Genomic DNA, 20,608 nt, shown 5'->3' with positions numbered 1-20,608 from the left:
AGAATGGTGTAGCCTATCTGGAGGACAGTGTGGTGGTACAATAAGAAGCTAGGTATGTAGATGTCATAAGGTCCTGCAACCTCATTATGGGGTATATACTTGGAAGATCTGAGGGCCGGGACAGGAAAGGACATTTGCACACTGGTGTTTATGGTGGCATTCTTCACGATTTGCAATGGACAGAAGTGGCCTAAGGGTACATCGACTGATGAACAGAATGGTGAACTGTGGTGTATGCGTACAATAGAATATTGAGTGGCTACAAGAATGAATGAAGCTCTGAGACATGCAACTAACTATGTGAATGGATCTTGAGTACAGCATTTTGAGTGAAGTAGGCCAGAAACGAGATGACAAACATTATAATGCCTCTCTAATATGGACTATCTATAATGTAAACTCTGAAAACTGAATCTTAGAGCACAGCTTATCAAGGGAACACTTATTATAATGGTCCCTAAATTGTAACGTCTTACAGCAGCCACATCTATTCCTGAGTTGTAATGGTTATCTCTAAATTCAGTGATGCTGAGCTCCTTGTGTATAACCTGGTCGGTCTCTGGAACTTTGGGTATCTGTGTGACACCTGAGACTCGGTGCTAGAGCCTGGCAGCTATGAATGTCATTATTACCCCATATAGTGACTGTTGAAAGAGCTGAAAAGGAGTTCAGACTTTAATTAAAGATATGAATGAAGCAGATCTGGTTAGGACTAATGCACATCAGGCCAAAGGGTAAAGGATGATACTGACAGGGTTTTGAAACTACAACTTTTATGCGAGACCAAGGGAGAGATGTTTATTGGTTGCAGGATCTATATTTTCTGTAATACACTAGAAAATTTAACTTGTATGATCAGTTTGTTTGAACACCATAGGTGCATGGAGCTTTGAATGGGAAGTGGGATATGGTGAGTTTGTACAGGCTGGGGTAAAATCCTGATACATCCCAGAGTGATATAGACAGAAAGTAAAAGTGTATTTGCGGGGCCCACTGCAGAAATGTTGGACTTCCCCACCTGGGTTATTGCTAATTTTCTCACAAACATTGAGGACTGCCAAATTGTTGGGCCAAGCCCTCAATCTGGGGGTTTTCCCTTGTTAGGCTTGTTGCTCCAAAGGAGAGGCTAAGCTTACTTATAATTGTGCCTAAGAGTCTCCCCCAGAGAGCCTCTTTGTTGCTCAGATGTGGCACCCTCTCTCTCTAAGCCCACTCAGCAGGTGAACTCACTACCCTCCCCCCATGTGGGACATTACTCCCAGGGGTGTGAATCCCCCTGGCAACACGGGAAATGACTCCTGGGGATGAGCCTGGACCCAGCGCTGTGGGATTGAGAAAATTTTCATGACCAAAAAAAATAAGGTTCCAGTGACTGAGAGATTTCAAATGGAGTCGAGAGGTCACTCTGGAGGGTATTCTTATGCTCTATATAGACATCACTTTTTAGTTTTTGTGTGTTGGAACGGCTAGAGGAAAATATCTAAAGCTGTCAAACTGCAACTCAGTGACCTTGATTCTTGACGACGATTGTATAACTATGTAGCTTACACAGTGTGACTGTGTGACTATGAAAACCTTGTGGTTCGCACTCCCTTTATCCAGTGTATGGACAGATAAGTGGAAAAATGGGAACAAAAATTAGATGAAGAATAGGGTTGGATGGAGGGGATAGAAAGTTTTGGGTGTTCTTTTTTGCTTTTATTTTTATTTTGGAATAAGGAACAGTTTCAAAAATTGATTCTGGTGTTGAACGCACAACTGTTTGATGGTGCTGTGAATAATTGTACACTGTGGATGACTGTAGGGTGTGTGAATATATCTCAATAAAACAGTATTTAAAAATTAAATGAACAGTTGAGGGGAGGAGAGGAATGGGATGTTTTGGATGTTCTTTTTTTTCTTAATTTTTATTTTATTTTTTGGAGTAATGAAAATGTTCAAAGATTGATTGTAGTGATCAGTGCACAACTATATGATGATACTGTGAACAACTGATCATACACTTTGGAGGATTGTATTTTATGTGAATATATCTCAAAATTGCATTTAAAAAAATATTAAAGAATACCCAAAACATCTCCTACACCTTCCCCCCCCCCCATTATTCATTTAGTTTTTATCCCCCTTTTTTTCTATTCATCTGTCCATATGCTGGATAAATAAATAAAGGGAGTGTGAGCCACAAGGTTTTCACAATTGCAGTCACACCATATAAGCTATATAGTTATTCTTGATTACAGTTCAACAGTTTCAGATATTTCCTTCTAGCTATTCTAGTACACTGATAACTGAAAAGGGATATCTATAAAATACGTAAGAATAACCTCCAGAATGACCGCTCAACTCCTTTTGAAATCTCTTAGCCACTGTAACTTTACTTTGTTTCATTTCTCTTCTCCCTTTTGGTCAAGAAGGCTTTCTCAATCCCACAATGCCCAGTCCAGGCTCATCCCTAGGAGTCATGTCCCACATTGCCAGGGAGATTTACACCCCTGGGAGTCATGTCCCATGTAGAGGGGAGAGCAGGGAGTTTACCTGCAGAGTTGGCTTAGAGAGACAGTCCACATCTGAGCAGCGAAAGAGGTTCTCTGTCTTAGGGAAAACTAGGAGTAGGCTTAGCCTCTCCTTTGTAGTAACAGCCTTCCTTATGGCAAGCCCCAAGATCGAGGGCTTGGCCTACTACAATGGTAGTCCTGAATGCTTACAAGAATATCAGGAATTCTTCAGGCGGGGAAGTTTAATTTTTCCAATTTTTCCCCATTCCCTCAAGGGGGCTTTGCAAATGCATTTTATTCTCTGCCCAAATTACTCTGCAATATATGGGGGCTTCATGCTAACCTGTACAAACCAACGAGATGTCACCCCCTATTCAACGTTCCATGTAATTATGGTATTTGAATAAACTGACCATACAAGTTAAACTATATAGCATGCTACAGAAAATATAGATTTTCCACCAAATAAATATCAATTCCTTTGGTCTCACATGGAAGTTAAAGTTTTAAACACAGTCAGTGTCTTTCTTTTCCCTTAAGTCTGGTTTTCCTTAGTCCTAACCAAGTCCATTTTGTTCATATCTCTAAAGTCTGATTTCTTTTTCTGCTCCTTTAACATTTGCTGTATGGGGTAATGGTGACATTCGTAGCTGCCAAAGTGTGGCTCTGAGTCTCAGGTGTCACACAGATACCCAAATTTCCAGTGACTAACCAGGTTATACACAAACAGCTCATCATCTCAGAATTTAGAAATAACCATTACAACTCGTGAATAGATGTGACTGCTGTAAGAGCTTACTATCTAGGAAGCTTTACCATAAGCCTTCTCCTGATAACCTGTGCTCTCAGATTCAGTTCTCAGAGTTTGCACATTATAGTTAGTTCATATTAGTGAGATGTTATAATGTTTATCTTTTTGATGCTGGCTTATTTCACTCAACATACTGTCCTCAAGTTCCATTCACCTAGTTGCATACATCACAACTTCATTTCTTCTTGCTGCTGCTCAGTATTCTATTGAATGTATACACCGCAGTTCACATTCTATTTATCAGTTGATGTACCCTTAGGTCATCTCCATCTGTTGTGAATTGTGAATACTGCCACCATAAACACCAGTGTGCAATGTCCATTCATGTCCCTACTCTCAGTTCTTCCAAGTATATACCCAATAACAGGGTTGCAGTACCATATGGAAACCCCACAGTTAGTTTCCTGTGGAACCATCACTCTGCCCTCCAGATGGGCTGCACCATTCTACTTCCCTACCAACTGTGAATAGGTACATCCCTCTCTCCACATTTTCTCCAGCACTTGTATCCCTCTGTTTATTTTTAAACAGTTTTATTCATACACCATTCAATCCAAAAACAATCAGTGATTGCTGGTATAGTCACATAGTATAACTTAATCTTAACTAATTACATCCGCAAAAACCTTGTTTCTAAATAAGGTTTTACATTCCCAGACACTGGGGGTTAGGGCTTCCACTTTATCTTTGGGAGAGACATTTAATCAGATGTCTCCATCCTGTGCATTAGGGTATCATTCTTTTCCAGTCTGGGCCCTGATGTTGGCATGGCATACTTCCCTTGACTGAGACTTTATCCTATGAAGCTGAGCTACTCTGATGATTGTCTCCCGGGCTGGTCTTGAGCATTTTCTGTCCTGCTGCAAAAGAGCCTCCTTGTATGTTACCATGGTTGCCTTCTAGTTTTCACATTTGGCTTTCAATTGGCGGTTAATCACTCTCAGCTTTTAAAAGTCTTTTTCTAGAACACCAATTGAATTTAGCAATCAGCCACTCAATTCCATTGTCCTTAGTTACTATTTTCCTCTTACTCTGCAAATGTCTCAGACATCCAGTCAGTGAGTGCATTTCCTTTCACAAGTATGCCATCACTATTCATTACTGTGAAAGTTTAAGAATTAGACCAGCACCTTGTACCAGGGATTATCTGTGTTACACCTACTGCCAGCAGTGGGGTCTTCATTGCCATCTGGCTGCAAGCAATTTGACTTCAAAACCCTATCTTATTCCCAATTTTCTCAGCTCACTCCTGGCACCAACTGTCAGTAGATTGTGTTTTCTGAAAAAGAGGCTCTGAGTTGGGGTTTAGTATTCAAACTATTATTAGAGAGTGTCCTTGGGATGAAAACAAGAGGAGGGGTAGGAAGCAGAATTAGGCAGATTAGACCATTTATTGTCTTGTTTGGAGGTAAAGGAGGTTGGGTAGCTATACTTAGTCAAATTTCTTTCAAAACATTTTTTGTTTTATTTTCATTCTTGGGTATTCTAAACTTATAGCATCCACTTTTCTTAGGCAAATCCAATTCCTAAGATATCCCTCATATCCATTTTCAGGTGTTAATATGAGAATTTTTTTTTTTGCATTTAACTTAAAACTTGCCTTTTCCTTACACTGTAGTAAATGCAAAAAGGGGATTAGAATGGGAACATATTTGAGGAAACTGAGGATATACTTTAAAAATGAAAATTCACCTTAAATGTTTTTTAAAATTTTTATGTTATGTATTATATCTAACTCTTACCTTAAAATAATGTCCATTTGTCATTGTTCACATTTAATAAGTCATACTTTTCTCCAATGATCCAGTTTTAATCTGTAATCACTATTTTACATTTTACATTTTAAGAATATCATAAACCTTTGTCTCTTTTTAGAAACTATACCCCACCTCCCTAAACTGGTTAACAGTGGCATGGAAGGTCCATTTGGTGAGTATCACCTGCATATTCATGTTTTCCTCATATGTGTTAGAACTGTGAGAGTAAGTTCATTTTTTTCATCTTCATCAGCCACTCTCTAGAATAGTGGTTATCAGATTTTTTTGGTCTCAAGATCCCTTTATACTTTTAAAAATTATTGAGGACCCTAGAGAGTTTTGCAGAATGTATGGCCATTGATAGTTATTGCATTTTAATTAATAATAGAGATTTAAATATATTTATCATTTAAAAATAATATTATAATCATTATATATTACATAAATGACATTCTTTATGTAAAATCACTTTCCAAACCCCTTCCCCCCAAAATAATAAGAAAGTTAGCATTGTTTCACATTTTTGCAAATCTCTTTAATGTCTGGTTTGATAGAAGATAACTTGACTTACATATCTGTTTGTGCATTCAATCTGTTGTGATATCATGCACCATTGTAGCCTCTGGAAAATTGGCTGTACATTGTGAGATAATGACAGTGGAGAGAGGAAATAACATCTAGTATTATTATTTAAAAAACAGTTCTAACCTTGCGGACCCCAGAGATCCCTAAACTACATGTTGAGAGTTGCTGCTCTAGAATGTTAGCTACTTCAAAAAACCAAGTTAAAATTAGAAACTTAAAATTTCCTATCTTGATCACTTAGTAATTTATATGTACTTTTTTTTTGTTGGAAATTGAGTCTGCTAATATTTCAGGAAAAAGTGTGCATTGTAATGCTTTATTAGTAATTGGCCAATGAAATATACCATGGAAATAATCATAATAACGGGTGTATAATATTTATAATTGAATTTTGCCTGTATGTCATTTTTCATCTAGCAACATAGGTAAGAGAATATAAATCTAGATACACAAAGGTTTAATATCTGCCTTTTTGACTAAAAAGTCAAATACAGTGTATTGAACTCAATTTTCCTATTGACTCTCATTTCAATGTAAGAGACACATTTTAGGATATCAGAAATTTTAAAACCATATTATAGGGTAGGAAGACCATTTATAAAGTACTGCTTATGTAAAATAGGCATGAGTAAAAAAATGGAAACCGAGACAGTTTTACTGGTTTAAATTCAGTATGCTAAAGGCAGTGTTTGATTCAAGCATTTTTTGATTCTTTGCCACATGGGAAAATATATGAATTCCTTTTATGCAACTGTAACTTAAAGATTTATGATAAAAATGTTGCCAAGTTTATATTCTACTCATGCCCAATTACAATTAATGACTGAGGCCCTTTGGTCAACTGTTACTAGTAATCTGAGAGTTTCAATATCTAGCTTCTATCTTGCTTTGAGAAGACTACTGTTGAAAATTTTGCAAGATCAGAATTTCCTTTCTGTTTTTAATGACCCTAGATGGCTTCTCTAGGACCTTGGCTTTTTCTTCCTGAAAAGTAGTTTACAGAATTACATCAAGTCCATCAATGAAATCCTTAGTTTGAACACTAGAGGGCAGTCACTGCTTTATTCATAGATTTGTAGTTTCATTATCAGGTTAATTCTTGAGGTGATTATTTATGAAGAATTTGGTAGATTAAGGTTATTTTAGTAGTCTGGTGACTAGTCCTAAAGAACATGCATATATAACAAATTAGAATAAAGTGTGACAATTGCAAAGATTTTTGCTGGAAACTTATTTTTTTCTCCCTTACCTCCTTACCTCACCCAACTTATGTAAAATTAAATTTATATTAAATTAATTGATTAATTAAATTTGTTATTAAATTAAATTTAACTTAGATTTAAATGTAACTTAAATTTACTAGCGAACACCAAAGGGAGAGTTTGCTATGGAAGTTATATTTGGCCAGTACACAGTTGAAATGTAAATTGAAATGTGCTTTTTGATTGTTAACTGGGATAGGCAAAAGTTTATGTTTTCCATCAGTTAGAAGGTTTTTGCACTTTCACTTTAAATCTTTTAATTAGTAAATTATTTAACATGTACCTTCCTAATGTGGATTTTAGAGAAAAAATGGAAATGATACTTGGTCATATGTTTAATAACAAGCCTCTTTCTCTATCTCCATTCTTCCTTCTATATACTCTTTACTATTTTTTTCTTAGTTGCTGACAAACCATACATGTAATAAGAATTTAGTTTACTTGGTTCTGGTTATTCAGTGCCATTTGACAAAGAAAAGAATTCTGAATGTAAAATGAGTTAAAAGTAAGTGAGGGATTTTTACTCATCATATTCCAGTGGGAGAAACTGAAATTCTCTTGGACCTTTTTGCCACAAGAACAGTTTGAGGTGGGGGTAAGAAAACCAAAACCTAGCAAAGAGGATTGAGGAGGAGTTCTGGGGAAACAGACTTAGGTGTGAGACTGGCCCATTTGAGAGAAACCAAGTAGTTCAGGACCTAGAGAATGATGAACTGGGAGCTTAGTATGGGAAGAATTCTTTTTGTAAGGAGGTCTGACCAAGCTAGAAGAATGTGACAGTTCTTTAAAAAATTGTTTTGTTATTTAGTAAAATACACATAGAAAAGTATGTATAATACATGTATGTACAGTTTAAAGATTAAGAAGAAAAAGGCCACTCATTGAACAAATGACCAGATTAATGAACCATAGTACAAATCTCCTGTCTTACCTCACCTGTCACATCATCCTCTCTTTTGCCCCTTCCCCTCTTAATTTTTGTATTAATCATTCCCTTCCCTTTTATAGTTGCTATTTATATATATATATCAGGATAGGTAGGTAGGTAGGTAGGTAGATAGATAGATAGATGTAGTTATAAAATAGAGTTCTGACTTCTAGTGATGGTGGGGTAGCATAACTTACCCATAGATAATAGTCATAAAATCTGGACAAAATAGTTTTTAGAAAGAAAAAGAAAAACTATTTGAAAGCATTGAGTGGAAAGTAACAAAAAGTAGGCAAAACTGAAGTGAAAATAGGCTTTGAAAGAAGGCAAGTGAGATTTGTGAGTTTAAGGCTTTTTGTGTGAAGGAATTCCCAGTCCACATTTGTGTGGCACCAGAAAGCCACAGCCTTATTAGCTTGAGGTACCAGAGGACAGTGTTTGGTGTGGCAGAGTGTCTGGAAAGTTAGATGGGAAATCCTGGAAGAGAGAGAGTCACAGAGGATGTTGTGGTGCCCTAAAATCTGCATATAAACTCCTCCCAACACCTTGGTTGACCATTGATCTATACGTGCATGGGAAGAGTGCAGTGGGCCCTAGAAAAAGCATAAGCATGACACTGAAAGAATTGAGTGACAATTTCAGCTGCTGTTCACCCCCAAGGAGGCAAAGTTTCAGTTTCAGTCCAGCCAGTTTAGCTACCTGCTAGAATAGAAAGTGACACACTTTCAAGGAATATAACATAATCCACAGTCTTTACAACATATCATTTGTAATGCCAATATGCAATTTAAAAATCACTAAACATATGAAAAAATAGGATTTGTGACCTATACTCAGGAAAAAGCAGTCAATAGAAACTGACCCAGAGCTAATCTAGATATTACAATTAGCAGAGAAGAATTTTAAAACAGTTGTTTTAAATATGTTAAAGGTCTTAAGAAAACTTACTGTCAGTGAATGAAGATGGAACTAACAGCTGAGAAAGAGTAATAAAAAGGAACCAAATGAAAATGGTAAAGCTGAAAAGTGCAAACATTCAAGATAATTGAAACAATAACTGACAGAATTAAAGGGATAAATAAGCATATTTACAATTATTAGAGATTTTAATACCCTTGTCTCTGTTACTGATATACTGAAGTACATACAAGATAAAGGATCAATAAGAGTATAAAGGTCTGAGCAGCACCAACAACCACCTTAACATTCTTATAATCCAACAACTGCAGTATTCATATTGTTTTCAAAGTGCACAAACCGTGTTCATGAAGCTAGATCATATGCTGGGCCATTAAAAAATCATAATACATTTCAAAAGATTAAAATCTTTATGAGTATTTTATCTGACTAAATGGTATTAAATTAGAAATCATTATCAATGAGGTTTCTAGAAAGGCCCTAAATAACTGTAAATTAAACAACATGCTTCTGAGTAACCCATGAGTCAAAGGAGAAATAACAAAGGAGAAATTAAAAAATATTTTACCTGAATGATAATGAAAACACAGTGTGACAAAATTTATAGGATTCAACTAAAGCATCACTTAGGGGAAAGTTCATCGCTTTAAATACTTCTGTAAGAAAGGAAGAAAGTCAATGATTTAAAATTTCCACTCTAAGAAGCTAGAGAAAACAGGAGCAACTTAAACCAAAAATAACTAGAAGTAAATAAATTATAAAGAAAAAGCAAGACGTCGATGCATAGTATAGTATAGTATATAGTATATAGTCAAACAGTATAGTAAAGTAATGAAGCCAAGAGTTGTTTCTTTGAAAAGATTAATAAATTGGGGTGAAGAGAGGGGGAAATCCTAGACAATCAAGAAATAAAAGAGATTAAACATAAATTACCCGTGATAGAAATAAAAAAGAAGGGATATCACTGCAGATCCTATAGACATCAAAAGGATAATAAGGAAACATCATGAACAACTTTATTCCAATAAATTCGACAGCCTAGATGAAATGGACATATTCCTTGCAAAACACAGTTTACCAAAACTGACATAAAAGATGAAATTAAAAATCTGAATAGCCCTGTAGCTATCAAACTAAAATTTTTACCAGAAATTTCCCCCAAATAAAACACTGTATCTTAATGGTTTTAGAGGTGAAGTCTATTGAATATTTAAAGGAAAAACCATACCAGTCTTGACAAACTCTTTCATAAAATAGCAGGTAAAATATTTACCAATTTGTTCTATTAAACCAATATACCATGATACCAAAACCTACAAAGATAAGTACAAGACAAAACTATAGATCAGTATCCCTCATGATCATAGAAGCGAAAATCCTTTAGAATATTGAAACCAGCAATATATAAAGAGGATACTACATCATGACCAAGTGGAGTTTATCCCAGAAATGTAAGGTTGTTTTAGCATTCAAAAATTAGTCATTGTTCAAAGATTAATTTTGTCGATGGACGCACAACTATATGGTGGTACTGTGAACAATTGACTGTATGCTTTGTATGACTGCATGGCATGTGACTATATCTCAATAAAATTGAATTATTAAAAAAATTAGTCATTGTGTTCAGTATCATTCATCATCAAAGCTATGTAAATTATAATCACAGTGAAATACCACTATACCCACTCTCATCCCATATTGCTGGTAGGAGGGTAAAATGGTACAACCATAGTGAGTAGGCTCTAAGAAGTCCCCCCAGTTATCTCTACTTCTTGGTGGTCATGCTTTTGTGTAATCCCTTCCCCTTGAGTGTGGATGAGATCCATTACTCTCTTCAAACCAATAAAAAATGGCAAAGTTGATGGGATGACACATACATGATTGTTACAGGTGATTGTAACTTCCATCTTGTCAGCAGACTCCCTTGTTGGCTGTGATGAAGCAAGCTGCTGTGTTGTATGTTGCCTTGCAGAAAGGCTTATGTAGCAAAGAACTGAGGGCATCCGCCATCTGACAGCCAGCAAGAAACTGAGGCTTTCAGTCCTATAGCCACCAAGGAACTGAATTCTGCCAACAACCATAGAGCTTAGAAGTGGGTCCTTCCCCAGTTAAGGCCTGAGATGAGACCACAGCCTCAGACAGCATCTTGAATGCAGTCTTGTGAGAGATTCTGAATCAGATGACCCATTTAAACTGCTTCGATTCTAGACCTACGTTAATAAATGTCCAAAGTAATAAATGTCTGTTGGTTTAAGGCTCTAAGCAGGTTATGCAGCAAAATAGGTAAATAATCCAATCATTCTGGAAAACCAGTTTGGTAGTTTCTTAAAATGTTAAATAAAACCTACCATACAACCCTACCATTCCTAAGTATGTACCCAAGAAAAACAAAGCTGTAGGTAGACGCAAAGACTTTGTACATCAATGCTCAAAGCAGTCTTATTTATAATAGCCCTAAACTGGAAACAACCTAAATGTTCATCAGTAGATAAATTTTTAAATCTGGTAAATCTAGGGGAAGAAAAAATCAATCAATGTAATCCATCAGATTAACATAATGATGAAGAAAAAGGATATGATCATCTCAATAGATAGAAAAATCACCTATTTGAATTTGACAAAATTCAGCATTCATCCATGGTTAACACTCAGAAAATTGTGAATAGAAGGAAACTTCCTCAATGTGGTAAAAGAAAAAAAAAAAAAAAACCTGTAAAGAAACTAAAGCTATCATCACATATAATAGTACAACCCTGAACTCTTTCCTCCTGAAATCGGAAACAAGACAAAAATGTCTGCTCTCACCACTCTTTTTCAACACTATTGGAGATCTTCACCAGTACTGTAAAGTGAGAAAGAATAGAAAGGAATCCAGACTGGAAAGAAAGAAGTAAAACTGTCCCTATTCATAGATGATGTGATTGTGGAAAGCTTAAGGAATCAATAACCACACACACACACACACACACACACACACACACACAAAATACTGAAAAAAATAAGTTTAGCACAGTCTCAGGCTGTAAAATCAAGATATAGAAGTCGATTGCATTTCTGTGTACCAAGAGCAACCAATTGGAATATGATGTTAAAAAAGCAGTTCTATTTGTAATATGTCAATACTATAATATAGCAATAAATTTAACAAAAATATGTTTAACTTCTTCATTGTAATGTATAAACATCTCTGAAGAAGACCTAAATGAATGGAAAATTTCAATATTAAGATATCAATTCTCCTCAAATTGATTTATAGATCGAACACAGTTCCAATCATAATGACACAAGGTTTTTTCTAGAAATTGACAAGCTGATTCTAAAATTTATTTGGAAATGTAAAGGAGCTGCATAGCCAAACAATCTTGAAAAAGAAGAACAAAGCTGGAGGATTTATATTACCTACTTCAAGACTTGCTATAAAGTATAAATGTACAGTATCATAGTGATGTAAGGATAAATACATCAATGGAACAGCATACAGTATTCAAATTTAGACCACACCTTTGTATACAGTCAATTGATTTTCAACAAACGCACCAAAACAATTTATCAGAGAAAGGAAAGTCATTTTTTAAAAATGCTGCTTATGTTATTGTGAGAATAATTAACAATGCTGAATGGTGTGTGAATGTGATGGAAAGGGGAAATTTAGGGTCATATATGTCACCAGAACGAAAGTTGGAGCTTAAAACATGGGAATGTGTAACACAGTGAATCTTACGGTGGACAATGACTGTGATTAACTGTACAAATATAAAAAAAGTTCTTTCATAAACTATAACAAATGTATGACACTATTGCAAGCAGTTAATAATAGAGGGGTATATGGGAAAATGTACCTATTGCAAACTATGGACTATAGTTAACAGTCATCTTTTAATATTCTCTCAGCAACAGTAACAAATGTACCACACCAATACTATAGGTCAATAATAGGGGGTATTAGGGGCATGGGAAGATTTGGTTCCCTTTTTAATTTTTATTTCTTTTCTGAAGTAATGAAAATGTTCTAAAATTGATCATGGGGGTGTATGCACCACTATGTGATGATACTGTGAGCCAGTGATTATACTATGGGTGGGTTGTATACTGTGTGAATATATATCAATAAAATTGCATTTTTAAAAAGTGGTGCTTAAACAACCGGATGTCCATTTGGGACAAAAATGAACCTTAATTCCTACATGACACCATACACAAAAATTCATTCAAGATGACCACAGAATTAAATATAAAAGCTAAAACTGGAAAACTTTAAATAGAGTATCTTCATAACCTGGACTAGGAACAGATTTCTTAGATAGGATGCTCTTTGCAATAATCCTAAAATAAAAAAAGTGATTAGACTTGATCAAAATTAAAAATTTATGTTCACCAAAAGATACCATGTAGAATCAGTAAACCACAAACTTGGAGAAATATTTACAAAGTGGTGTGTGTGTGTGTGTGTGTGTGTGTAGACAAAGGACTTATATCCAAAGTATTAAAGAACCTCTTCAACCCAAGAATAAAAAGACAAACAACCCAATAAAAATATGAGCAAATGTCTTGAACAGACACTTCACAAGGGAAGCTATATGGGTCATTAGGGAAATGCAAATTAAAATCAAAGTGAGATGCCACTTATCCACTCACAGGAATAGTTAAATTTTTAAAAGACTAATAACAGCAATTATTGGCAAGAATGTAGAGTAACCAAAGCTCTCCTACATTGCTGGGGGGAATGTGAAATGATTCAACCACTCTGGGAAAAAAATGGCAGTTTCTTATAAATTTTAAATTTTAAACATAGGTCTACTCTCTGACCCATGAAAGATATTTAACCCAAGTGAGATAAAAACATATCCACAAAAAGACTTGTACACAAATGTTGATATAGCTTTTTTCATAATAGCTGTAAACTGTAACCCAAGTGTCCATCAGCAGGAGTGTAGATAAACAAATTGTGGTATTCATACAATGGAGTACTACTCAGAAATAAAGAGGAACAGATACTGTTATATTGCAACAGAATTGAAATGTATTAAAATTGAAATGTTTTACTGCTTCCTCAAGTACATTCTTTTTTTTTTTTTGATGATCTTAATAATTGTTTTATTATGTCAGATAATAGCAGCATCTTAACTCTATTATGCAGTTTTGCACTCAATAGAAATTGAAACCTGTGTATTTGCCATTTACCTAAATGCCAATTGGGATGTGAAATGACAAGTTCTCCTCAAGTACATTCTTAAATAAAACTTTGTTTCTCTTTAATTGCAATTGTGCCTTGGTGAAGAACACAAGGACTCCTAACAGTTCGTTGCAACTGCCTTGACTGGTGTTAAGGTTCTGGCAGTTTTGGTCACCATTGCTTTTCCACCATCAGTGCAAGTGTCAACACAGTGAAAAAAGGCAAATGATTTTTAAGGCATTATTATGTATGTAGTTTTGCCTCTTGGACTCCTGAAAGGTTCTCAGGGACCCCCAGGGATTGATTCTGTGGACCACATTGACTTCAGTTTCCTGAGTTTCACAGAGCTCCTTCTACAGAAGTCATGGGCGAAGTCAAGATTTAGTCCTGGAAATTGTTTTGGGCAGGGCTCTGGTATGGACCAAGTCTTTGACATTTGGCAGAAATATGGTCAGAGGAAGTGAGCAGCTCTGGGTTTTTTCCAAAATTGACCATGACTTAACTACAGCTTTCAGGAATAAGCTAAAGCACATTTCTGTGGGGTGAAATGGAGATCCTGCGCTCATTAAGCACTGAGTATGAGTAAGAAATGCATCAGCATTTGACCAAGACAAACTGAGGGCCAGGCTCACCTGGGTACTCTGTTTGGCCTTAAAAAAAGAGGATAAATGGCAGAAGAAATATTGGCAATAACAGCCTTCAGTATGTCTCTTGAGACACTGCTCTAATCTGGACAAGTGAACCTCTATGTGTGGCCTATGTCTGGGATGTTCCTTCTCCAGTCTCCTAAAGACTCTCCTCTCCTATGTTGGCTCTTTTGTTTCCTAAATCTCATGTCTTTCCCTTTCTTGATTGCCAATAGCTTCTTGATATTGGGCATTGTGATGGTTGGGTTCATGTGTCAACTTGGCTAGGTGGCCTAGCTGTCTGGTCAAGCGGGCACTGGGCCTGACGATTCCTGTGAGGCTATTTGAGGCTGGTTGGTTTGTCGGATCATCAGTCAATTGACTGCAGCTGACTGATGACTCATCAAGGGGCGTGCTTCCACAGTGAGAGAATGCAATTGGCTGGATTTGGTCCGGGTGATCAGTTGGAGGCTTATAAGCCGGATGGTTAGAGAACCTTCACTTCTTCTTCAGCTGCTCATGAAGCTTTTCCTGGGGAGCTCGTCGAAGTTGCCAATTCGTTTCCTGAGGAGTTCGTCAAAGTTGTCGGTTCGTTTCCCGAGGAGTTCGTCGGACGTCTTCCTTGGAGTTGACAGCTTGTTGACGGCTCTGCAGAATTTGGACTCGTGCGCTCCCGCAGTTGCGTGAGTCACTTTTACAATTTGATAATAAGAGACATCTCTCATTGATTCTGTTTCCAAGGAGAACCCTAACTAATACAACTTGGTACCAAGAGTGGTTCTTCAGAAACGGAATCTTAAAATGGGCTTTTACAACTTGTTTTCTACTCTGATTAGATTCAGAGGCACTAATGACTCTATTTCCAATAATCAAGAGGGTACTAAGAGTCCATGGCAGGAGTTCGCAAAGGAAATACGCAAAATAGCACCATTTGATTCTCCTAATTGTGCTCTAGTACGAAGCGAGGCTCTGGGTGACAGCGTTTTCGACACTTTCACGGAGTTTTGCAGTATTAAGAAGTATAATGATGTTGGCTGGCTGCTCTTAGATACTTTGGATACAGTTGTAAGAGAAAGGGATGAGCTAAAGGCTTCAAATTCAAAACTTGAATGCCGTATGACAGATGTAAAGGGTTCCATCTGTGCCCTGAAAGAAAATCTTATTTCCTGTGCCCGCAGACTGGAGGTTTCTGAAAATCAGACGCAGTCTCTTATTGTGCGAGTAGCACATTTACAGCGTAAACTAAAATCTCAACCTCTCAGGGTGTCTGCTGTTAAAGTAAAGGCATTGATTGGAAAAGAATGGGACCCAGAAACTTGGGATGGAGACATATGGATTGATAATAATGACAGTGAGGACATTGGAACCCTGGATTCTGCTGGGTCATTGTTAGATTTACCTGTAGAGGGCTGTCCTGGGGAAACAGCTTCTCTGCCTCCAGTCTGCCCTAAGGAGCCTGCCACACAACTCTCACCTAAGGAGATTGACCCTTCAATGCCTGCTAATCTTGTAATCACCTCCCCTGAGGAAGCAGACCTCACTCTTTTGTCTGGAGAGACTAATCCTGTTTTAAGAGATGAAAATGCAACAGAGTGCCCTGAGGTGAATGGCTTGAGAGATAATTCTTACTCTTTTCATGACCCACCCCCACCACCAGTTTTTGCTTCAAGACCTATAACTAGGCTCAAGTCCCAACAAGCCCCAAAGGGTGAGGTACAAAGTGTGACCCATGAGGAAGTACACTATACTCCAAAAGAACTGTATGAGTTTTCCAACTTATACAGACAGAAACCAGGGGAATATGTGTGGGAATGGATATTGAGAGTGTGGGATAATGGTGGAAGGAATATAAGGTTGGATCAGGCTGAATTTACTGATATGGGCCCACTAAGCAGAGATTCTGCATTCAGTGTTGTAGCTCGAGGGGTTAGAAAGGGTGTTAACAGTTTGTTTGGGTGGCTGGCTGAAACATGGATCAAAAGGTGGCCGGCATTACCAGAAGTTGAAATGCCAGAACTGCCCTGGTATAATGTGGAGGAGGGGATTCAAAGGCTTAGAGAGATTGGAATGTTAGAGTGGATTTATCATGGAAAACCTGCTCACACAGCCCTGGAATGTCCAGAGGACATACCTTTTACCAGGACTGTAAGGAATAAATTTGTGAGACTAGCTCCATCATCCCTGAAGAGCTCTGTAGTCGCCCTTCTCTGTAGGTCAGATATTACTGTAGGAACTGCTGTCACTGAACTGGAATCCTTAAACACAATGGGAATAATCGGGTCCCGAGTCAGCAGAAGCCAAGTGGCTGCAGTTAATCGCCACAGACAAGGTGGACAGGGCTACCATAATGGAAAACAGGCTCAAAGCAGCAATCAAAATAATATGACTCGCAGAGACTTATGGTGTTGGCTAGTGGATCATGGAGTACCAAGTAGTAAAATAGATGGGCAATCGACTAAATTCTTGTTTGAACTATATAAGCAGAAAAATTCTAGGCCACGTGAACAAAAATCTCCCTTGAATTACAAAAACAGAGAGTCACGGCCCCTTAATCAATTCCCAGACTTGAGACAGTTTACAGATCCAGAGCCTCTTGAATAAAGGGAAGGCCGGGTACCCTTGGAGAAGGACCCTGTCACACTGCCAAAAATTTACACTGTTAATCTTCCTCCCAGCCTTCCCCAGGGGGACCTACGGCCTTTTACCAGGGTGACTGTGCATTGGGGAAAAGGAAATGATCAGATATTTCGTGGATTATTAGACACTGGGTCAGAAGTGACATTAATTCCCGGAGACCCAAAACGTCACTCTGGTCCACCAGTCAGAGTTGGGGCTTGTGGAGGTCAGATGATTGATGGAGTTTTAGCCCAGGTCCGTCTCACAGTGGGTCCAGTGGGTCCCCGGACCCATTCTGTGGTTATTTCCCCAGTGCCGGAATGCATAATTGGAATAGACATACTCAGCAACTGGCAGAATCCTCACATTGGTTCCCTGACTCCTGGAGTGAGGGCTATTATGGTGGGAAAGGCCAAGTGGAAGCCACTAGAGCTGCCTCTGCCTAGCAAAGTAGTGAACCAGAAGCAATACTGGATTCCTGGAGGGATTGCAGAGATTAATGCCACTCTTAAGGACTTGAAGGATGCAGGGGTGGTGATTCCCACCACATCCCCATTCAACTCTCCTATTTGGCCTGTGCAGAAAACAGATGGGTCTTGGAGGATGACTGTGGATTATCGTAAGCTTAACCAGGTGGTGACTCCAATTGCAGCTGCTGTCCCAGATGTGGTATCATTGCTTGAGCAAATCAACACATCCCCTGGTACCTGGTATGCAGCTATTGATCTGGCAAATGCTTTTTTTCTCAATTGCTGTCAGCAAGGACCACCAGAAACAGTTTGCATTTAGCTGGCAAGGCCAGAAGTTTACATTCACCGTGCTACCTCAGGGTTATTTCAACTCTCCAGCCCTATGTCATAATATTGTCCGCAGGGATCTTGATCATTTCTCCCTCCCACAAGACATTACACTGGTCCATTATATTGATGATATCATGTTGATTGGACCTAGTGAGCAAGAAGTAGCAACTACTCTAGATTTGTTGGTAAGGTATTTGCGTGGCAGAGGATGGGAGATAAATCCAACAAAAATACAAGGCCCTTCCACCTCAGTAAAATTTCTAGGTGTTCAGTGGTGTGGGGACTGTCGAGATGTTCCTTCTAAGGTGAAGGATAAGCTGCTGCATCTGGCCCCTCCTACAACCAAAAAAGAGGCACAACATTTAGTTGGCCTCTTTGGGTTTTGGAGACAACATATTCCTCATTTAGGTGTGCTACTCCGGCCCATTTACCGAGTGACTAGAAAAGCTTCTAGTTTTGAGTGGGGACCAGAGCAAGATGAGGCTCTGCAACAGGTCCAGGCTGCTGTGCAAGCTGCTCTGCCGCTTGGACCATATGATCCAGCTGATCCAATGGTGCTGGAAGTGTCAGTGGCAAATAGAGATGCTGTTTGGAGCCTTTGGCAGGCTCCTATAGGAGAATCACAACGCAGGCCCTTAGGATTTTGGAGTAAAGCTTTACCATCTTCTGCAGATAACTACTCTCCATTTGAGAAACAACTGTTGGCCTGCTACTGGGCCTTAGTAGAGACAGAACGCTTAACCATGGGCCACCAAGTTACCATGAGACCTGAGTTACCTATCATGAGCTGGGTGTTATCTGACCCACCAAGCCATAAAGTTGGGCGTGCACAGCAGCACTCCATCATAAAATGGAAATGGTATATACGAGATAGAGCTCGAGCAGGTCCTGAAGGTACAAGTAAGTTACATGAGGAAGTGGCCCAAATGCCCATGGCCCCCAGTCCTTCCACCTTACCTTCTCTTGCCCAGCCCACAGCTATGGCATCTTGGGGAGTTCCTTACAGTCAGTTGACTGAGGAAGAGAAGACTCGGGCCTGGTTTACAGATGGTTCTGCACGATATGCAGGTACCACCCGAAAGTGGACAGCTGCAGCACTGCAGCCCCTTTCTGGGATATCCCTGAAGGACAGTGGTGAGGGGAAATCCTCCCAGTGGGCAGAACTTCGAGCAGTGCACCTGGTTGTTCACTTTGCTTGGAAGGAGAACTGGCCAGAGGTGCGTCTGTATACTGATTCCTGGGCTGTTGCTAATGGTTTGGCTGGATGGTCAGGGACTTGAAAGGAACATGATTGGAAGATTGGTGACAAAGAAGTCTGGGGAAGGGGTATGTGGATAGACCTTTCTGAGTGGGCAAACAACATGAAGATATTTGTGTCCCATGTGAATGCTCACCAGAGGGTGACTTCAGCAGAAGAAGGTTTTAATAACCAAGTGGATAAAATGACCCGTTTGGTGGATACCAGTCAGCCTCTTTCCCCAGCAACTCCTGTCATTGCCCAATGGGCTCATGAACAAAGTGGTCATGGTGGTAGGGATGGAGGTTATGCATGGGCTCAGCAACATGGACTTCCACTCACCAAGGCTGACCTGGCCACAGCCACTGCTGAGTGTTCAATTTGCCAGCAGCAGAGACCCACACTCAGTCCCCGATATGGCACCATTCCTCGGGGTGATCAGCCTGCTACCTGGTGGCAGGTTGATTACATCGGACCACTTCCATCATGGAAAGGGCAGCGATTTGTTCTTACTGGAATAGACACATACTCCGGATATGGGTTTGCCTTCCCTGCACGACATGCTTCTGCCAAAACTACAATACGTGGACTTACAGAATGCCTCATCCACCGTCATGGTATTCCACACAGCATTGCTTCAGACCAAGGAACCCACTTCACAGCAAATGAAGTGAGGGGATGGGCACATGCTCATGGAATTCTGTGGTCTTACCATGTTCCCCATCATCCAGAAGCAGCTGGGTTGATAGAACGGTGGAATGGCCTATTGAAGACTCAATTACGGCGCCAACTAGGTGGCAATACCTTGCAGGGCTGGGGCAGTGTTCTCCAGGAGGCTGTGTATGCTCTGAATCAGCGTCCACTCTATGGTGCTGTTTCTCCCATAGCCAGGATTCATGGGTCCAGGAATCAAGGGGTGGAAACAGGAGTAGCACCACTCACTATCACTCCTAGTGATCCACTAGGGAAATTTTTGCTTCCTGTCCCTGCAAGTTTAAGCTCTGCTGGTCTACAAGTCTTGGTTCCAAAAGGAGGAGTGCTTCCACCAGGAAACACAACAATAATCCCATTGAACTGGAAGTTAAGGCTGCCACCTGGCCACTTTGGGCTTCTTATGCTTCTGAATCAACAGGCAAGTAAGGGGATTACTGTACTGGCTGGGGTGATTGATCCTGACTATCAAGGGGAAATAGCACTGCAACTACACAATGGAAGTAAAGAAGAGTTTTCCTGGCATACAGGAGATCCCCTGGGGCATCTCTTAGTACTACCATGCCCCGTGATTCAAGTCAATGGAAAACTGCAACAACCCAATCCAGGCAGGACTACCAATGGCCAAGAAACTTCAGGAATGAAGGTTTGGGTCACCCCACCAGGCAAAGAACCACGGCCAGCTGAAG

The 20,608-nt window shown here is 39.0% G+C and overlaps 1 protein-coding gene across 2 annotated transcripts in view; it reads left to right on the top strand.

Moving 5' to 3' along the window:
* PHACTR4 (phosphatase and actin regulator 4) overlaps positions 1-20,608 on the top strand; it is a 193,352-nt gene that overhangs the window by 96,073 nt on the left and 76,671 nt on the right. For both annotated transcript variants that reach the window (XM_037827990.1, XM_037827991.1), the window contains exon 2: positions 5,182-5,235. In XM_037827990.1, coding sequence (XP_037683918.1) covers positions 5,220-5,235 — 16 coding nt within the window. In that variant the 5' untranslated portion in view covers positions 5,182-5,219. The remainder of the gene's footprint in view (positions 1-5,181; positions 5,236-20,608) is intronic.

The sequence above is a fragment of the Choloepus didactylus genome, chromosome 2 (assembly GCF_015220235.1).
Source record: "Choloepus didactylus isolate mChoDid1 chromosome 2, mChoDid1.pri, whole genome shotgun sequence".
Lineage (NCBI taxonomy): Eukaryota > Metazoa > Chordata > Mammalia > Pilosa > Megalonychidae > Choloepus > Choloepus didactylus.
Note: the sequence above shows the minus strand (reverse complement) of the source record. Positions and strands in the feature narration are given on the sequence as shown.